Genomic DNA, 16,831 nt, shown 5'->3' on the forward strand with positions numbered 1-16,831 from the left:
GTCAATTAGTCAAAGGGCATTTCAGGCATTAAGAGAAAAATCAACACTACAAACGGAGGGCAACTAACGGTTCGCTGACGGCGATGGTACGCAGTAGAGATTGAACAAAACACGATGGTATATTATAGAACTTTACAAAGTCAATGGCAGATTGTAGAAGGGTGACAAACTCAGTGGCACTGAGTGGATTTTCTCTTATTAGAAGTCACAAATATCAAAGTTTATATAAAAGCATAACACATCTCCGACATAAAATAAATATATTATGAAAATTATATTCAATAATAGGTTTAATGAAACAACTTTGGTGTTATATACGCTTATGGGTGTGTTTGTATGCCACTTTCCCAACCCCTCTCCCTCATTTTCCGCGCGCACGCTTTTTAAACCGTTAAACGGTATGTTTTTTTGTAAAAAGTTTCTATACGAAAGTTTCTTAAAAAATCAAATAAATCTATTTTTAAAAAAATAGCAAATACTTAATTAATCACATGCTAAAGGATCACCCCATTTTACGTGCGCACGGTTTGCACAGTTCTCATCCCCTTGTAGCGATTGATCAATCTTAAAAGAGATTTAACTTAAGATAAACATAAAGTGATTTATAATATGAAAAAGAGATAATACCTCCGTCCCAAAATACTTGTTTTACTTATAAAGTTTGATCATTTGTCTTATTCAAAAAATTATAGAATTATTATTTATTTTGTTTGTGACTTGCTTTATTATCAAAAGTACTTTAACTATGACTTATCATTTTTTATATTTACACTAATTTTTCAAATATGACTTATCATTTTTTATATTTACACTAATTTTTCAAATAAGACAACTGGTAAAACGTTACAAGCAAATGGTCAAAATGACCACTAATTTGGGAGGTAGTAGTAGTTTCATTTGAAATTCAATCTCTCCACTGCTGAAAATTCAGACATTTTGAACCGCTCCAATTCTCCATGCATATCATGTGCATTTGTAACCCTCCATTACGTTGATTTTTATTAACCAATCTAACATATACACAATACAATATTAAAAAAAATATTAAAAAAACACCATGGTCAACTGGACATGTCAATGGGAAAAAAATCAACACTGAAAATATGAATTCAATTACATTCTTGTCTTTTTACATAGCAGCAACACTCTGCACAAGTAATAGTAGCCTTTGGAAAGTCAAGACACCCTTCATCATGTCGTGACCTTGGATGTTACCATTTGGACTGAATCCCGCCAATATTCCAAATAATCACGTAATCTGTGATTCCTTAGAACAATTGATAAACAGGCTCTTGAGTGATTGGACAGACATGCCCATGCAGGGTAAACCACTCTTTGATGTAGACTCGTTCAAAAGTCTGATAAAATAAAATTGATTTAGATTACATAACTGTATATTGCTAGGAAAAAAACAAATACAGTTACAATTTTGCTAAAAATCTGTAGACACATTTTAATTGAGAAATCAGTCAAATTTCTAACCAGGTTGTCTGATATGCTCATAAGATTAGCGCATTAGCTATATAGGCCTAGTGGGCTTACCTCGATCATAGGATGTCTCCAGAAAAAAAAAATCATTTTTTAGAACAAGGCAAGCAAGAAGTAGCATTCTAGTTGACTTGCATCAGTACCTCTATAGTCTATACTACATGTTAGCGACTTAGCGTATATGTACCCTCAATTATATTAAATGCATACTTATGAATTACTCCTAAGAAATATCTAAAATTTACATTGAGCACCTAAGAAATTTACGATGGGTATATAGAACTTACACTGTAATATGTTAAAATTACGAGTATCTATGAAACTTGCAGTGGAACATTTGAGACTTACAATGGTATATATAAAACTTACACTGAAATATTCGAATTTTATAGAGGCCTATCAAAATTTACAGTGGACATTGAGATTTGGAATGATAGGTCTTCAGGATCCTATATAGTATTAAACTTGCTGGTATTAAACTGCTGCATGGATTAACACCTAATCACACTATTAATGCATCGCAGGCCGGCCCAATGCAAGGAGTAAAACCAACAGAATTCCAAGAGGAAATATGGCAAGAACAGTATAGATAGTTCCATACAGTTACCTGGCCGGTTGCAATTATCACCGGGTACTGCATGATTTTTCCTGACAAAGGACAGCGGAGCAATTTTGGAACCATTGCAGTCCATGGCAACCCTGTACAGTTGCTTGTATGTATTTTTCCCTTGTATGTAGTTTTGATACCGGTCACAAAACTCGAGCTTTGTCAGCATTTTCTCTTGAGCTCTGAGAGGCCTCAACCTACGAACTATCCTTATGTCAGTCCATTCTCTTCTCTACACAACAAGATAGATTGCATTACTACAATGGAAAATTGAGATGTGGCAAGCATAATATTTTTTTTCTCGAATACTCATGATAACATAATTGATAATATACCCTTGCCACTTTGCTTGTTGAGATAGGCCGACCAATGGTAACTTCGGCATATAAAGGGTACCAAATCTGATCCTGCAATTGTGTAGAAAGAACTTATGACAAATGCAGGAAAAAGGATACCACAACTGTATTAAAGGAGAAAATGTACTATTATGGCTTATAAATACTTACATCATCATCCCGCCACTTAACAACAAATTCCTTAGGCTTATGAGAATACAACCTTTGTGACAAAAGGCTTATTATTTCAATCAGCTGAAACATTGTCTGCATTGGCAATTCATTTGAGGACAGCTCTCGCAACCACTTCATAAAATTCTCCATGTGCTCCACCTTCATTTTACTCACATCATTCTGAGTAATGACCAGAATCAAGGAAAGTGCAGAGTAAATGCCTTGAGATGTTACCAGCCCACTTTCATGTTCAGCCATAACAATGTTAACCAACTGCTCAACTACAGTCTGATTGCAGATCACCTCCAGCACACATGGACCTTTTGGCAGATAGTCAAGGAGAAGCAGGACATCATCAGTGACCATGTTGTTTCCAATATATCCGCAGAGTGCAAGAACAGCAATGGCAGCTTCTTTTCTTACAGCGTCGTTCTCAAAGTTGAGCAGATTACACAACAGTGTCACTACACCAATATCCAGCACACTTTTCCTGAACATGTCAAACTCTGACAGGATGGAAACTATAGAAGCTACCTTCACCAAAGATGCTGCTGCACTAGCACCAGACTCAATTGCCACTTCAACAGTCTGTTTGAGGAAACATGGCAATTTTTTCTGCGCAGCTATCCTCTCCCTGTTTGGCCTGTGAATTGACAAACTAAGGACAATGCTCAGCCTCTCTTCCTCAAGAGCCCATGTCCATATCGATTTCCATTCCGTAGTTAGATCTATCAACACTTGTATCATGTCTGGGCACTTGTTGAGGAAAGATTGTGCTCCCTTACTGGAATCGCAGAGTATCCGAATCTGGTGCAAAGCCTCTGTACACAACACCGATTTCCCTAAGTTTCCTAGGATAGCTTGAATTTTTTCCTCTGAAGGTACCAACAGGCTGGACAGTGTTCCAGTAGAGGCAGATGGAGAAAGGACAGACTGATCATGGTACACTGCAGCAATCACGTCAGCGACTAAGCTAGTGCTTTTTTGAGAACATAACCACTGCTGGTATGATTCATCCACAAACTGCAATGAAGCAAATAGAAAAAAGTTAATGATAACTAAATGGCGGAACAATTCCAGAAGAATCACCAGACTGAAACACATTTACACTAACAGAACACAATAACTGCATGTGGCCATTCAGAAAGTACCGATAAATCATTTTGAACAGGATACACGGACAACCATTCCTAACAAAGGAAAAAAGCACTTTGATGATTGTAAACAGTCACACGACAGTTCCATAAATGTTTCTAAAAGCAATACAGTGAATCAAGATGCAATGCACAAATGGAAATAGACAATACTAGCAAAAAAATTCTTCAGTTCCTCGTTGCATGCTTCTACTTGTCAGAAACATGACATACAACTCATGAGTTACATATTACATTCCAATATTATAGCACAATATATGAAGGGCAACATGCTGGATCATCATAAGGCAGGAGTTTAACAAAACCCACAATTATTTGCAAAAGATAGACCAGCAAACGTAAGTAGCAGCACAAAAGTCCCTTTGAACTAGTTCTACATAATGTATGACGTGCATGTTTAACTAATTATGAAGATAAACGTTATATATCAAAAGAAAGACAGCAGAAATTTGAAGCATTCATTCTGAGTCGCTTACCTCTAGCACTGGCCTTGATGTGCCTGCAGATTCAGGCAACACCTGCTTGTCACAAAGGATTCTTGCAGCCAATCTTGAGGGGGAGGAAGAGTACTTAGCGATGCCAAGAACCTTCTTGGCTTCCTCGCACATCCCTTGCCAGAATCTTGATTGTGGTAGCAGGGCAGAGGAGGATCTACCTTGATTGCCTCCTGTGTAAGCCCTGTTTTTCTCGCTCATTGCTTTCTTTGTGATGATACGAAGTGGTTCTCCCATCTGATGAGGTGCAACAGTTTTACATGAGGCCATTGGACTAAATTTTCTCCCAAATAAGTGTAATAATCCAAACATTTCCGGGGAGCAGTGTAATAATGCGTATGGTTGTGATTATGTTAGGGCCAATAAACTAGGCGGTGGGTATTCCTAGAGAACAAAAACATACAGAGCATAATTGATTTCCTAAAGAGGCACAAGAAAGTTACAGAAGTTTGATTGTGTAAAGCCAATTATATAGGGCAAGTAGAACAAATAGTGTCTTGTTCTTGAACCAAAATACATAATGGCCCTCAAAAAGGAGTGACTTGCCCAGATAGTTCCAGAAGATACCGCCGGACTGAAACACATTTTACAATAACAGAACACAATAACTGAATGTGATCATTTAGACAGTACCAATAAATCATTTGGAACTGGAATTTACATGGATAACCAGACCAACAATTTGATGATTATTTCTTACAAAGAAAGAAACACTATGATGATTGTAACCGGTCACATAAAATTTTAGCATAACTATTTTTAAAAGCAATACAGGGAATCAAGATGCAATCATGCAATGCACAGATGGAAATGGAAAATACTAGCAAAATATTCTTTAGTTCCTCTGTTGCATGCTTCTACTCGTCAGAAACAAGATGACATACAGCTCAAGAGCTTGAGATTACATTCGACTATACAATACTGCAGCACTATAAATGAAGGGAAACAGAAACATACAGAGCATAATTGATTTCGTAAAGAGCTCTCCATATTGTGCAATGAACATCAAGAGGCACAAGAAAGTTTCACAAGTTTGATTGTTTCAATGAGATTATATAGGCAAGAAAGTTGAACAGCAGCTCGTTCTTGCACCATAATAATAGATAAAGGCTCTCAGAAATCAGCGCAATTGGCTTCCCGTAATAGTTCCTCACCGCGAATGAACAGGAAAGGAAGAAGAGTGAAACAACCCAACAGAGACAAAACCTGACCAGCAAGCAGTAGCAGAGTTGCAACTCAATCAGAATGCCAAGAACGCATAGAGCACTCACCTCAGGTGCTGGTGGTCTTGACGTGCTTGCAAGTTCGTACGATGTCTGTCTGTCGTGGCGGATGAGTCTTGGTGCGAATCCGAGAGGGGAGGGGGAGTTCTTGGCGTATTCTTCCTCGAGCCCTCCCTGCCTGAGCACTCTTGACCGAGGAGGCGGTGGAGGCGCGGAAGAGCTCTCCCCGCGGCTGCCTCCCATGCCGTCCCTTGCGTTCGCCTCGACGACGCGAAGCAGTTCTACTTCTTCCACGGCCGCGCCCGTGCAAGCGCTGGCGAGTTCTTGGGCGGACCGCATTCCCGTCCCGCCTCTGCCTTTCCCTCCTCCCGGCGAAGGAGCCCCCGTCCCGTGCTTGCTTGCTTCTCTCGCTCGTACATACCGCGGCAGAGCCGAGCGCTCCCCCGTCCCGTGCGCCGCGCGCGTCGCGCTCCCGGCTTGGGGGCTCATGGAGCTCGCCGCCGCCGCCGCCGCCGTCCCCGCAGCCATCCCGGGGCGAGCGCGCGCGTGGGCTGGCTGAGCGCCACGCGAGGGGCACGAGCACAAGGGGGAGCGTTTGGGGGGGGGGGGGGGGGGTGGAAGAGAGGATCGGAGAAGCTGGTGGTGCAAAGCTGACGTCATGGCGGCGGCGGAGGCCTTTACCGGAGCCGGTGGCGAAAGTTGGCGGCATGGAGGACGCGGCGGTGGCGGCGAGCTGGGCCCTGCAGGGAGCGATGCGGGTAGGGTTTTGGGTGGAGGAGAGGGGGCTCGAATTTTGAAATCGGAAGAAGGGGAAGGGGGAAGAGGAAAGGAAGCGAGCGGGGAGAAGAGGCGACCGAGCCGGACACGGGAGCTGCCTATCCCGTTGACTGTTCGCCCCGCCCCTACACAACTCGATGATTGAATTAATTATTATTACTAGAAAAAATACCCGTGCGTTGTAACGGGTGAAATATATTTTAATCTTATTGTTATACGGTTTAGTTAAGGTGAGATTCACCATGGGAATTTGCTTGAATATATACTTTTTAAAAAATCATGAGCTGCAATTAGGATTTTTGTGCACATAACATAATTAACTTTAATTTTTAAATTAAAAACTGGTTCATTATAAGATTTTATAATCAACAAAAAAATTGTTGAAGAAAGAGGTACTATAGTTTTGATTTTTCATCAACCAGATGTGCATGGTCCGTGCTAGTGGTCGAGAAAAAAAAATTTACGTGCAAATATGATTTGACAGGAGGGAGAGAAAGTAGACTTATTCCAGGAGAGGCTCATAAAAAGGTAGACTTATTCCGAGAGGCCCATAGAAACGGTGCAAGTAATATAGGTGTAAAAAGGAGAGAGAGGTGATTACATGGAAGATACATATACTATATCAACCACGGTTTTGACCCGACAATTAAACGGATCACCCAAAATCCTTACGTATTTTTTATTAGGTATAGAGGTATATATTAGAGTTAGAATTAAATAACATGTTATTATTAAAATAAAATACTAAATATATTTTTTATTAAATTCTTCATGAATGAACCCTATCTAGAATTGTTTTGAATTTTTCAAAGCTCAATTGCTAATTTTAATAATACAAATATAATTTTAATAATTAATTTAAAGTAAAAACAAACTAAAAGCCCTCTCCTAAGTCTGGGCCAAATCTGGCCCATTCTTCTTCTCCTCCCTCTTGGGCTGCCATCCCTTCCTCTTGGGCCGTCATCCCTATCTCCACTTGGGCCCAGCAGCCACCTCTCTTCCTTTCCTCTTCTTGGGCCACCAAGAAGCAGATGGGAATAAAACCGAAAAAGACGACGGAAAAAAAGGAAAACGGCCAAAAAAAACGCACGGACGAAAAAAAATTGTCGGAAACCTTATGTATTTTTTTAATTATATAGGTATAGATTATTTCAAGGAAAGATGATTGAATAAATTATTATCGATAGAGGAAAATCATACTATGAAATGAAATAAGTATCATAAAACTAACAAATAACTTAAGGAAAAAAACTACTATCTAAATCATACTGGTGCAGAATTTTTCTTTAGAGAAATCATCTATTAAAAACGTGGCACGAAAAAAATCATGCATATATAAGTAGTTGTTTAGAACGCCTGCACATATGAGGTATGTCTGAATTCTGGAAACATATTTGTTGAACTACTTTAAGTTTAAGATTAAAATCTTGTGGATCTCTAACCACCATCTAATGTACAAGGTGCCTTCTAGAGGCACAAATTGCCTCGTTAGGGTGAGGACACTTGCACTTAGAGATGTTTGGTTGATGTCCTGTGTTCGTGCTAGACATGACATGCTTGCCCGATACAAGCATGTACCTTATTTGGTTGGTGTCCTCGGGTGTTTCCGCGATGGCCTGACCTGATAGCTAGTTGCGTTGATTAGTCTGGCTCAGGAGATGAAATTCCAACGCCTGACTCAAGAAAGTGAGAAGCTAGTAAGGGCATTAGCAGTGCATCCTTATTTCACGTGACCATGTGCTCTATCTTAGATAAAAAAAAAGTGAATGAAACCACACATCATAAATTTTAATCTCCCATGGTGTGCTGGCCTCCCTCTCCCCCCCCCCCCAGGTTGTGCCCTTCATCTCCTAGGCCGACACGTCTCCTCACCTTCCCCCACCACCATCGGCACAGCTCCACTTTCCTCGACCGCCGACATAGCTCTCCCTCCTCTCCACCACTTCCCCTCCCCGTCGGCACCTCACAATCTCGGACGCCACACAAGCCCAGCTCGACGGCTTGCGGCGGTGGCCGCCTCTCACCTCTCCCTACGTCGTCCCCTCCCCGCCTCTGACCTCTCCCTCCGTTGTCCCCTCCCTGGCTCCGGCCTCTCCTTCCACCGAGCTCTCCAGATCCGGCCTGTGGCTCGCCGAATCTGTACTCAGGCGGCGGCAATGGGGAAGGTGGCGGCGGCTCGAAGGCGATGCTAACGTCGGCTCAATGGTAGGCCTGCGGCGGCCTCCCCCTCTAGCGTCGGCGCGACATCCCCATTGCAGATCGAAGAGACGAGCTCGGCGCCGCAAATAGAACAACGAGCAGGGGTGGTAACGAGGTTCCCTCTCTGACACGGTAGTAGCTTTCTCTGGCGACGAGGTTCCCTCTCCAACGTGGTAGCAGCTTTCTCCTGCGATGAGGTTCCGTCTCGGCGCGGTACAACTCTCTCCGGCGTCGCATGGGGCCACCAAACGTGAGGCCACAACCCTCACAGCGGGGTCGTGCCATTCTTCCCAGCGTCGCTTGGCAACTTTTCTGACGAAGAACGCATGCCCAATTTTTACTACCAAACCTCGTTAGGTCACGCTCCAAGCCGAGCTGGCGGAGAATATCGGGTTGGCCGAACGCCACATATTTGCACTGTGAATGGCCTAAGATTAAGGTAATGTGAAAGCTATGGGTCCCACTGTTAATTACTCCCTCCATCCCAAAATGTTTGACGCCGTTGACTTTTTTAAAAATGTTTGACCGTTCGTCTTATTCAAAACATTTAAGTAACTATTAATTCTTTTCCTATCATTTGATTTATTGTTAAATATATTTTTATGTATATATATAGTTTTACACATTTCACAAAAGTTTTTGAATAAAACGAACGGTCAAACATGTTTAAAAAAGTCAACGGCGTCAAACATTTAGGGAAGGAGGGAGTACATTCTTTTTCTTTCTTTCTTTCTTTTTTTTGCTTTTTCTTTCTTCCCACCGAGTTAATACTATCTGTTAATATTGTCTGTTAAATGTAATTATTACAGTATGATGTTGCATTGTTTCTTTTCAGGCACATGGTTCAAACCAAACAACTCATCTCACAGGCTGCCTGGCGAAGCAAATGTCTTCAAACTTAAAGGCTAGCTTCAGGCACGAGTTTTCATCACGCATGTGTCAAGTCACCAACCAAACAGCCCTTAAAGCCACGGCTCTTAAACCACGTTGGCCAAATCTCGATGAAGAGAGGACACGATCAACACTGCTGGATTGAGCTCACGGTTCGGCGACCTTCGCCTTCTCGTCCAGTCGGGCGCTCCTAGCCAACAATGTCGTCGTCGACATGGCTAAAATAGAAAACTTAAGCTAGCGTAAACAAAAATATTGTTTAGTAACTGGGAAGCGTGCTCATGATAGATAATGAGGTTGTAAAACTGAAACGAGAAAACAAAGGAAGTATAAGCCTCATCTTTTTTCTTATGCTTGTCAGTCCAAATTTAAATTTTCAATTTTATTTGGAGCTGATTTTAAGATTTTTCATCGAAGTTTATTTTTCAATCCTTCTTTTATATCGCTTAGGTGGCATTATAATTAAAATATATATCATTAAAAAATATTATGGGACCATATGTCATCCTCTTTCCTTCCCTTCCTCCTCCACTCGCCGGTGTGTTCTGTATACCGCTCAGTGGCGGCACGTCCATTGGGCTGCTGCTCAACACAAGGGATCATCGAGCTCGTCATCCTCAACATTGCAAAGAACAAATGAGTGATCCATTACTTTATTAGTTGTTCTTAATCGCGCGTCATGCGCTGCATGTCGTGATTAATTTAAGGCTGCTTGTGTTGTGTAGATCATGAGTGACCAATCTTTCACGGTGCTGGTGTTCTCGTCGGCGCTGATCACGGCGATTCACTGCGCCTCGTCTTCACAAGCCGAGCTCCACGCGTCCTCGCCTGCGTCCTTTCCTCGCTCGGCCTGCTCGACTTCATCCGTCGTGGCTCGGGCGGAGCAGATCCCAGAGCCAGCGCTACTACTCCGACTACCCTCCCCACTGCCACCGCCGCCTGACTTCCTCCGACGGGATGTGGAGAGGAGGGACACTGGGACAGTGATTGATGGAGGGGAAGGAAGAGAAGTCGACCCTGCCCACTGAAAAGTTCTCATCTTGTCGGCGAGCTCGAAGTGAACATGGGGAGAGAAAATGGAGGCCGTCGTCGGGCACCGCTCTCCACCGCCGCCGCTCCGGCCAACGTGAACAAAAAAAGGCCGGGGGAGAGAAAGAGAGAAGGGAGAGAGAGGGGAGGAAGAAGGAAGGAGAGATGGGTCCGACATGTTAGTGGGTACTATAATTTTTTTTTCCTGAATGACATAAATGGGTCACACATATATTTTTTTATTCTAATGCCACTTAAACGCCACATCAACGCCACGTAGAATGAAGACCTGATTAATACCATTATGTAGGCCCCACATCAGTAAAATCGCTCTCCAAAACTACCAAAGAAGTTAAATTACATCGGTTTTAATAGTTGGGGGTCGAGATATCCGGTAAAAGGATACGAATAAGATTCGGTCACAAGTAAGAGAGTCGAGGTGAACTTATTCCTTCCAATTACTATCGAGCCTCCAGGCCAGCCTCGAGCCCACTGAGGCCCATCTGCCTCGCTTTCCCACACTAACGCCAACCCATCTCCTCTCCGCCCGCATCAGGGAAAAAAGAAAAAGAAAAAGAAAAAGAAAAAGCAACGAACAAGAGGGAGGGAGGAAGAAGAAAACCTAGGGCCTGTCACTTTAATACCATTTTTAACCTTACCAAGTTTTATTAAAGTTATTAAAAAAGTGGTTACATCTAGTTTGCTATTAAATTTTGGTAACTATATAAGAAATCCTGCCAAAATTTTGACAAGTTACCAAAATTTTAGAAACTATACCAAAATTTTGGCAATGCTAAAATTTGATAAGATTTTTTTTAGCATTAAAATGAACAGGCCCCTAGGCAAGAGAAGGGTAGAGAAGAAGCAGCGGCTGAGGAGAGGAGAGGCGAGACGAGGGGGGAATCGAGGCGCGAGGGAGAGGGAGAGGGAGAGGGAGATGTCGATCCTGTGGGAGAAGAGCGCGGGGTGGCGGTGGCTGGTGCGGCGGACGCGCGACTCCAAGCCCTTCTTCTTCACCTTCGCGGCGCTGTGCGGCGTTGTCCCGGGCGTCGTCGGCTACGGCGTGATGCAGCTCACCAGCTCCCGCAACGACCAGCTCGAGGCCCACCTCCGCTCCACCGCCCGCCCCGAGACCGCGGTGCGCGCCCGCCCCCCAAATCTTGTTGTTTTCTGCCATCTTTTGGGTTGTTCTGATGATTAATTAATTAATGGGTTGTTGCGATCTTCTTTGGTTCGTATCGCCGCCCTCTCTAGGTTCTTGATGGAAACTTGCTGTCGCGTAGTGGAGTTCTAGACGATATCGTTCGATCTTGTTTAGATGTGAAATTAGTTTCCCACTTCAAAGATAGATCGAATATACCGAGTGAAATGTTCCAATTTGTGGTGCAATTTTACGATTTCGAGTAGTTCTGCGGAGTTGCGTTCTTCTATTTGTACACTACTAGTTCATGCCTGTTTTGTGGGATGGCTCAGCATATGCTACCTATCAAATGAGGTGCAGGTGGAAGGGAGATACTGGCATTCAATAGAGAGTTAATGAACACATCTACTATTAATTTGTTGTTGAATGATGTTGTTTTCTGCTTCTAGTCAGACCATTTGATAGCTCTTTTCTTTTTATGCTGTTATATGCTACCTATCAAATAAGGTGCAGGAGGAAGGGACATACTGGCATTCATTCAGTAGAGAGTGAATGAACACATGTATCACTCATTCGTTGTTGAATGATGTTTCATTGTTTCTTCTGCTCCTAGTCAGGCCATTTGATAGCTCATTTCTATTTATTCTATTTCTCTGTTAGATTAGTAGTGCTTATGGCCTTTGGGAACGTTGTTGTAGATGCCAACTTTGCTGAGCTAATTGTGCTGATTATTTGAGTATATAGCATTCACCTAGTCAAGTATGTCATGATACTACGATTTACCATCTGTTTGGACATTGTATATGTCTATTGGCTTTTACATTGTTTCAAAAGAACTTAACATGTATTTTACTGGACACACCGTTGTGAATTAGTTTTGGGTAACAAGATGGCATGCTTCTAAGAAGCTTTTCCAGTAATCAACCTATAGGATGCTCTTTTTGGCAACATCCATCTATTATAATTAGGACAACTTGTTGGGTTCTCTTTGACCAAGTGACTTGTAGATATGGTATGATGACCCTTCTTCGGTCTTGCAGCTTATAAGCCTGCAAGGATGGTGTTTATGATGAACCAAATTGTTCTTTGGCATAGATCTGCGTATCCTGTAAATCAGCTTGTTTTGTATTGCAGTTGAAATCAGGAAAATCTCTATTTGCAGTTAATGCTGATTACCAGCCATATGAGTTACCCAAGGTAGGAATAAGGTCAGGCTAAAGTACCTGGGAAAATGCATGCTTCTGAATTATTTAATTAAATAATATAATGAATGATAACAGTTCTTAGCAATAAATGTGCAACTGGAATGGTTGTATGCTATCCTCTGGGATGATCAGTTGGGTTCTAGACTTCGAGCCCTTCAAGCACAATCTTTCCCTGTTAAAACATTCAAATTTCAATTTCAAATGTTTTGAACGAAAACGTTCTGAAATTTCCATTGACCACCAATTACTGGAAGTTCAGTGGGACCAATTATTTTTCTTTTGGAATCGGTAGAAATTTCCCTGGTTGAAATACATGAATGGTCAAACTGTCACTATGATTCCCTTGTCTTTTGTTGGTTAATGATGATATGTTACATGAACGGTAAGCTGTCGCAGTGAACATGCATGATCTGATACCTAGAGGACATCATGTAAGCTTCACATGACTTTTAGTAGGAAATGGATCAGATGGATTTCGAGTTGTGATGTCAGTATTCAGAAAAATGTGACTAATCGGGAATATCAAATCTATACAAACATAATCTGATACATGTAAATATGCATTCTTATCTTAGTAATACCCTTATAAGGTTTGCAGAGAATTGCCTGGTAGCTATTTTTATCTGGCATGTGACAGTTTTGTTTCTATGCTACTGTATGTTTACTTTTACTTCCCAACGGAATCGAGGTTTACTTTGGTTAATCGTTCCCATCCTTTCCGTTTTTGTCATTACAGGAGCCATTGGTTCTTCACTGTTAGTTTTGTTGACTTGTTTATGCTACTACTTTGTCTAACATTGCACATGTTGTTTTTGCAATTCCATTGTATGACAAAACAGATGATGGGGCAAGTGAACCGGGAGAGACTGGCAGAGTTTCTTGGAGAGCTGCAAAGGAAAGAGGACACAAATGACAGATATGTTGCTGCCCTCAAAGGGGAGACACTGACGAGGAAGCGGTATGAACGGATTCAGCCTGTCAACAAGGAAGGTACACCGGAGAGTCCGCCTGTCAAGGAGCAAGCTACAACGGAGAGTGTCAAGGCTAAATGATTCATGGTTATTGCTCCGAGAAAGATATTATCCACTCAAAACACTGAACATAAATGTGCTGTACCTTTGGAAGGTTGAATTCAAAGTTCGTAAGCATCATTATGCATCTAGTTTTTGTTTAACTACAAGATGGGTTCACAGTACACTGATATTTTAGTTGCAGTTGATGTCCTGTAAATTTTGGTCTGTGTGCCCATGATCAATTTTTAGCATGTTGGACTCTTTTTAGTATATTTTGACATCACATCATATATTGCTGCTGGCTGATCTTACCAATCAAATACGGAAGAGAATTATGTTGCGTGAACGACCATATTTGAAAGGCAAAATTGGTTCCACGCCACCGAAAGTTCTTCAGTTCTGTTTTATACCACTGAAAGTTGCTGGTACACTTTAATAACACACCCAAAGTTTGGTAACTGAAGCAAACCTTTTTTTTATTTAATTGAGGTATAAATGTTAATGAACTTGTGTGTTGTGTATGTCCCTACATTCATATCAGACATCAATTTATTTCATGCAATGACCAGGCAAACTTGTTGTCAGCAAATTTCTATTTCCTCTATCCAAAAAAAATTTAATCCTAGATTTAAAACTAGATATACATCAATCCTGAATTTAAATCTAGATATAGTATATATCTAGATTTAAATCTAGGATTGGGTTTTTTTAATGGAGGGAGTAGGTTCTACAAGAAAATGGCTTAAATTGTAGAAGCCATCCAAGGGAAAACTACTTGAGTTCCTTTCCCTCTTTTGAAGTAGTATCAATTTTGGGGCGGGCTCTTGAGCAAGTGAGGCCCGCTGACATATGAGCTCTTAAGGAATTTTTTTTATTTTTAATTTTTTTTAATTAAAAGTTTTACAAAAATAATTTTTCATTTTGAAAATTGACAGAAGTGGTCGCCTACCGCCCTCTGGGAGGGCGATTTTTAAAAATCGCCATCCCAGAGGGCGGCGAAAGTAACGTGGCAGACGGCCGTTCGCTCTCGGGCGACGGCCGTCAACGAAATTTGCAGGCGGCCCCCTTGCCGCCCTCCGCTAGGGCGATTTTGTACTGTGCGGGGGGCCGCCTGCAAATGGGCGGCGGGGGGCCTGGAATTTTGCAGGCGGCCCCCTTGCCGCCCTGGGGGAGGGCGATTTTATACTGTGCTTTATATTTTTGTATAAATATCAATAGTTATCAAATCTTTTTATATTGAAAACTATACAAGATTAAAATCTCCAAGACTGGTAAAATACAATTTTATTATTTTTTAGGGCCTATTTGGAATGTTACCGTACAAATATTTTGTTAGTGCCAAAATATAAGCAAGTTTTGGCACTACCAAATTTTTGGTAAGGTAAAATTGCATTTGATCATATTTGGTTTGCTGCCAAAATGTAAAATTGTAGTGAAGAATGTTCTACATAATCTCAAATCTAGATTACGTATTACCAATGAATAGGCTTCAATCGAAATCAAACACAAGTACTATTCAAATTACCAAAATATTGGTAGGGCATGTTTTTGGTAGCAATCCAAATAGGCCCTTAGTCTTACGCATACAAAAAATCACCACCATAATTAAACATTGTAATGATAAGATAGATAAGAAGTGCCATCGATACACGGTACAAATTTGTCGATCCCGACGAATCAAGCATGCGGTAACCTATCGGCCCCTTCTAGGTCGGTCAGAATGCATTGCATTCTCGTGGTCCTTCAATCGTTGATACTCTACTTGTGTTTCTGACTCTGTTATCTTCTGGCCATGATATGATGGAGTGACATTGTCGATCCATCGAGTAAATCCACCCATCCTTGGATTGCCCTGTAAAAATAGTAATGTTATTCAGTTTGGGTAGTAATTTTGTGCAAATCATAGCGGATTTTGTAAATGGTTAGACATACAACGAAATCGTTGTTTACATTGGGGCAGACAAAATATCTCCTTCGAAATGTTTGTTCAGCAAAGGATGTAGCCACCTGCCAGCGATCTCTGCACCCACACTTTGGACGCTCGGACCATTTAGGTAACCCTAATGGATTGTTCCTCCAGTCTAAGCTTGCAATTTCCACCCGACGTTCGTACTCCATCCAAGCATGAATGAACTGTATGGTCGGTTCAGGTTGCGTTATCGGCCCGCCACTTGAAGTAACTCTGACTGTGTCAATCCATTGTACGAATTGACATTTCCTTACATTCTCCTATGTACATCCATTTTGGGATAGTTAAGTTAATGATAGTACTGAGGAGTGATGAAAAGAATAGTTGTAATTACCACGAAATCATCGTCGACAATGTTTGGACACACGAAACACCTTTGTCCTCGAGTTCGGTGCCTTACGGACCTTATGACCTGACAACGGTCACCACAACGACACTACGGACGCTCACGCCACGTGGGGAGTCCTAGGGGATTTACGTGCCATTCTAAAGCCTCAGCAGCAATTCGACGTTCATGCTCATCCTTCCGCCTTAGGTAGTCCGATCTTGTTTCACTACGTGGGTAAGCACGGGTTCCGTCGTTTTGTGGGTTCTCCATGTCTACCCACTCGATGAAGTTGCACATTGGACGATATGTCTGCGTAAGATGTTACAATTGTGTACGAAGAAGTTAGTTTTTTTATCCATTTGAACTTCGAATAGATGAAGCATACCTGATCAAAGTTCGCGCATTGGAAGAATCTCCTGCCCCGAGTTTGTATCATGAGGGAAGACTTGAGTATGCATCCATCCCCACAATCGCACAAAGGACGGTCACACCATGGTGGAAACCAACCAGCAAAAGGATCGCTTCGCCAGTTGAGACGCTCAAGGAATGGCGCTTCCATTTTCGTGTGTTGTGTGCTAGTGGGAAAGAAGATATGAAGAGGTTGCCTTCAGATTGTCAATTATATAGCGTCGTTTTCACTGCAATATATGTGAACTCAATGAGATACATTATTCATTAGATGTGACAAGACGATCACGCGTGGGCGTGATTCACTTTATGTCAACAGGCAGCGCCGAAAGTTGATAGTGACAACTCGAGCTGCCGCTTTTCATGTGTGCTGTTGTGGACTGTGCGCGCTACTAG

At 41.9% G+C, this 16,831-nt stretch overlaps 2 protein-coding genes across 2 annotated transcripts; one reads left to right on the forward strand and one right to left on the reverse strand.

The window, feature by feature from the left end:
• Positions 1–966: 966 nt before the first annotated feature.
• On the reverse strand, positions 967–6,270 carry LOC4329403 (uncharacterized). Its single transcript, XM_015767156.3, has 6 exons — positions 5,524–6,270; positions 4,235–4,489; positions 2,602–3,627; positions 2,431–2,502; positions 2,096–2,327; positions 967–1,358 (listed from the first exon to the last, which is right to left on the reverse strand). The coding sequence occupies exons 1-6, from the start codon at positions 6,133–6,135 to the stop codon at positions 1,351–1,353; spliced, it is 2,205 nt and encodes a 734-aa protein (XP_015622642.2). The 5' UTR covers positions 6,136–6,270; the 3' UTR covers positions 967–1,350.
• A 4,989-nt stretch (positions 6,271–11,259) lies between these two features.
• Positions 11,260–14,000, forward strand: LOC4329404 (uncharacterized). Its single transcript, XM_015767755.3, has 2 exons — positions 11,260–11,509; positions 13,557–14,000. Exons 1-2 carry the CDS (start codon positions 11,309–11,311, stop codon positions 13,767–13,769), a joined length of 414 nt encoding a protein of 137 aa, XP_015623241.1. The 5' UTR covers positions 11,260–11,308; the 3' UTR covers positions 13,770–14,000.
• The last annotated feature ends 2,831 nt before the right edge of the window (positions 14,001–16,831 follow it).

The sequence above is a fragment of the Oryza sativa genome, chromosome 2 (assembly GCF_034140825.1).
Source record: "Oryza sativa Japonica Group chromosome 2, ASM3414082v1".
Lineage (NCBI taxonomy): Eukaryota > Viridiplantae > Streptophyta > Magnoliopsida > Poales > Poaceae > Oryza > Oryza sativa.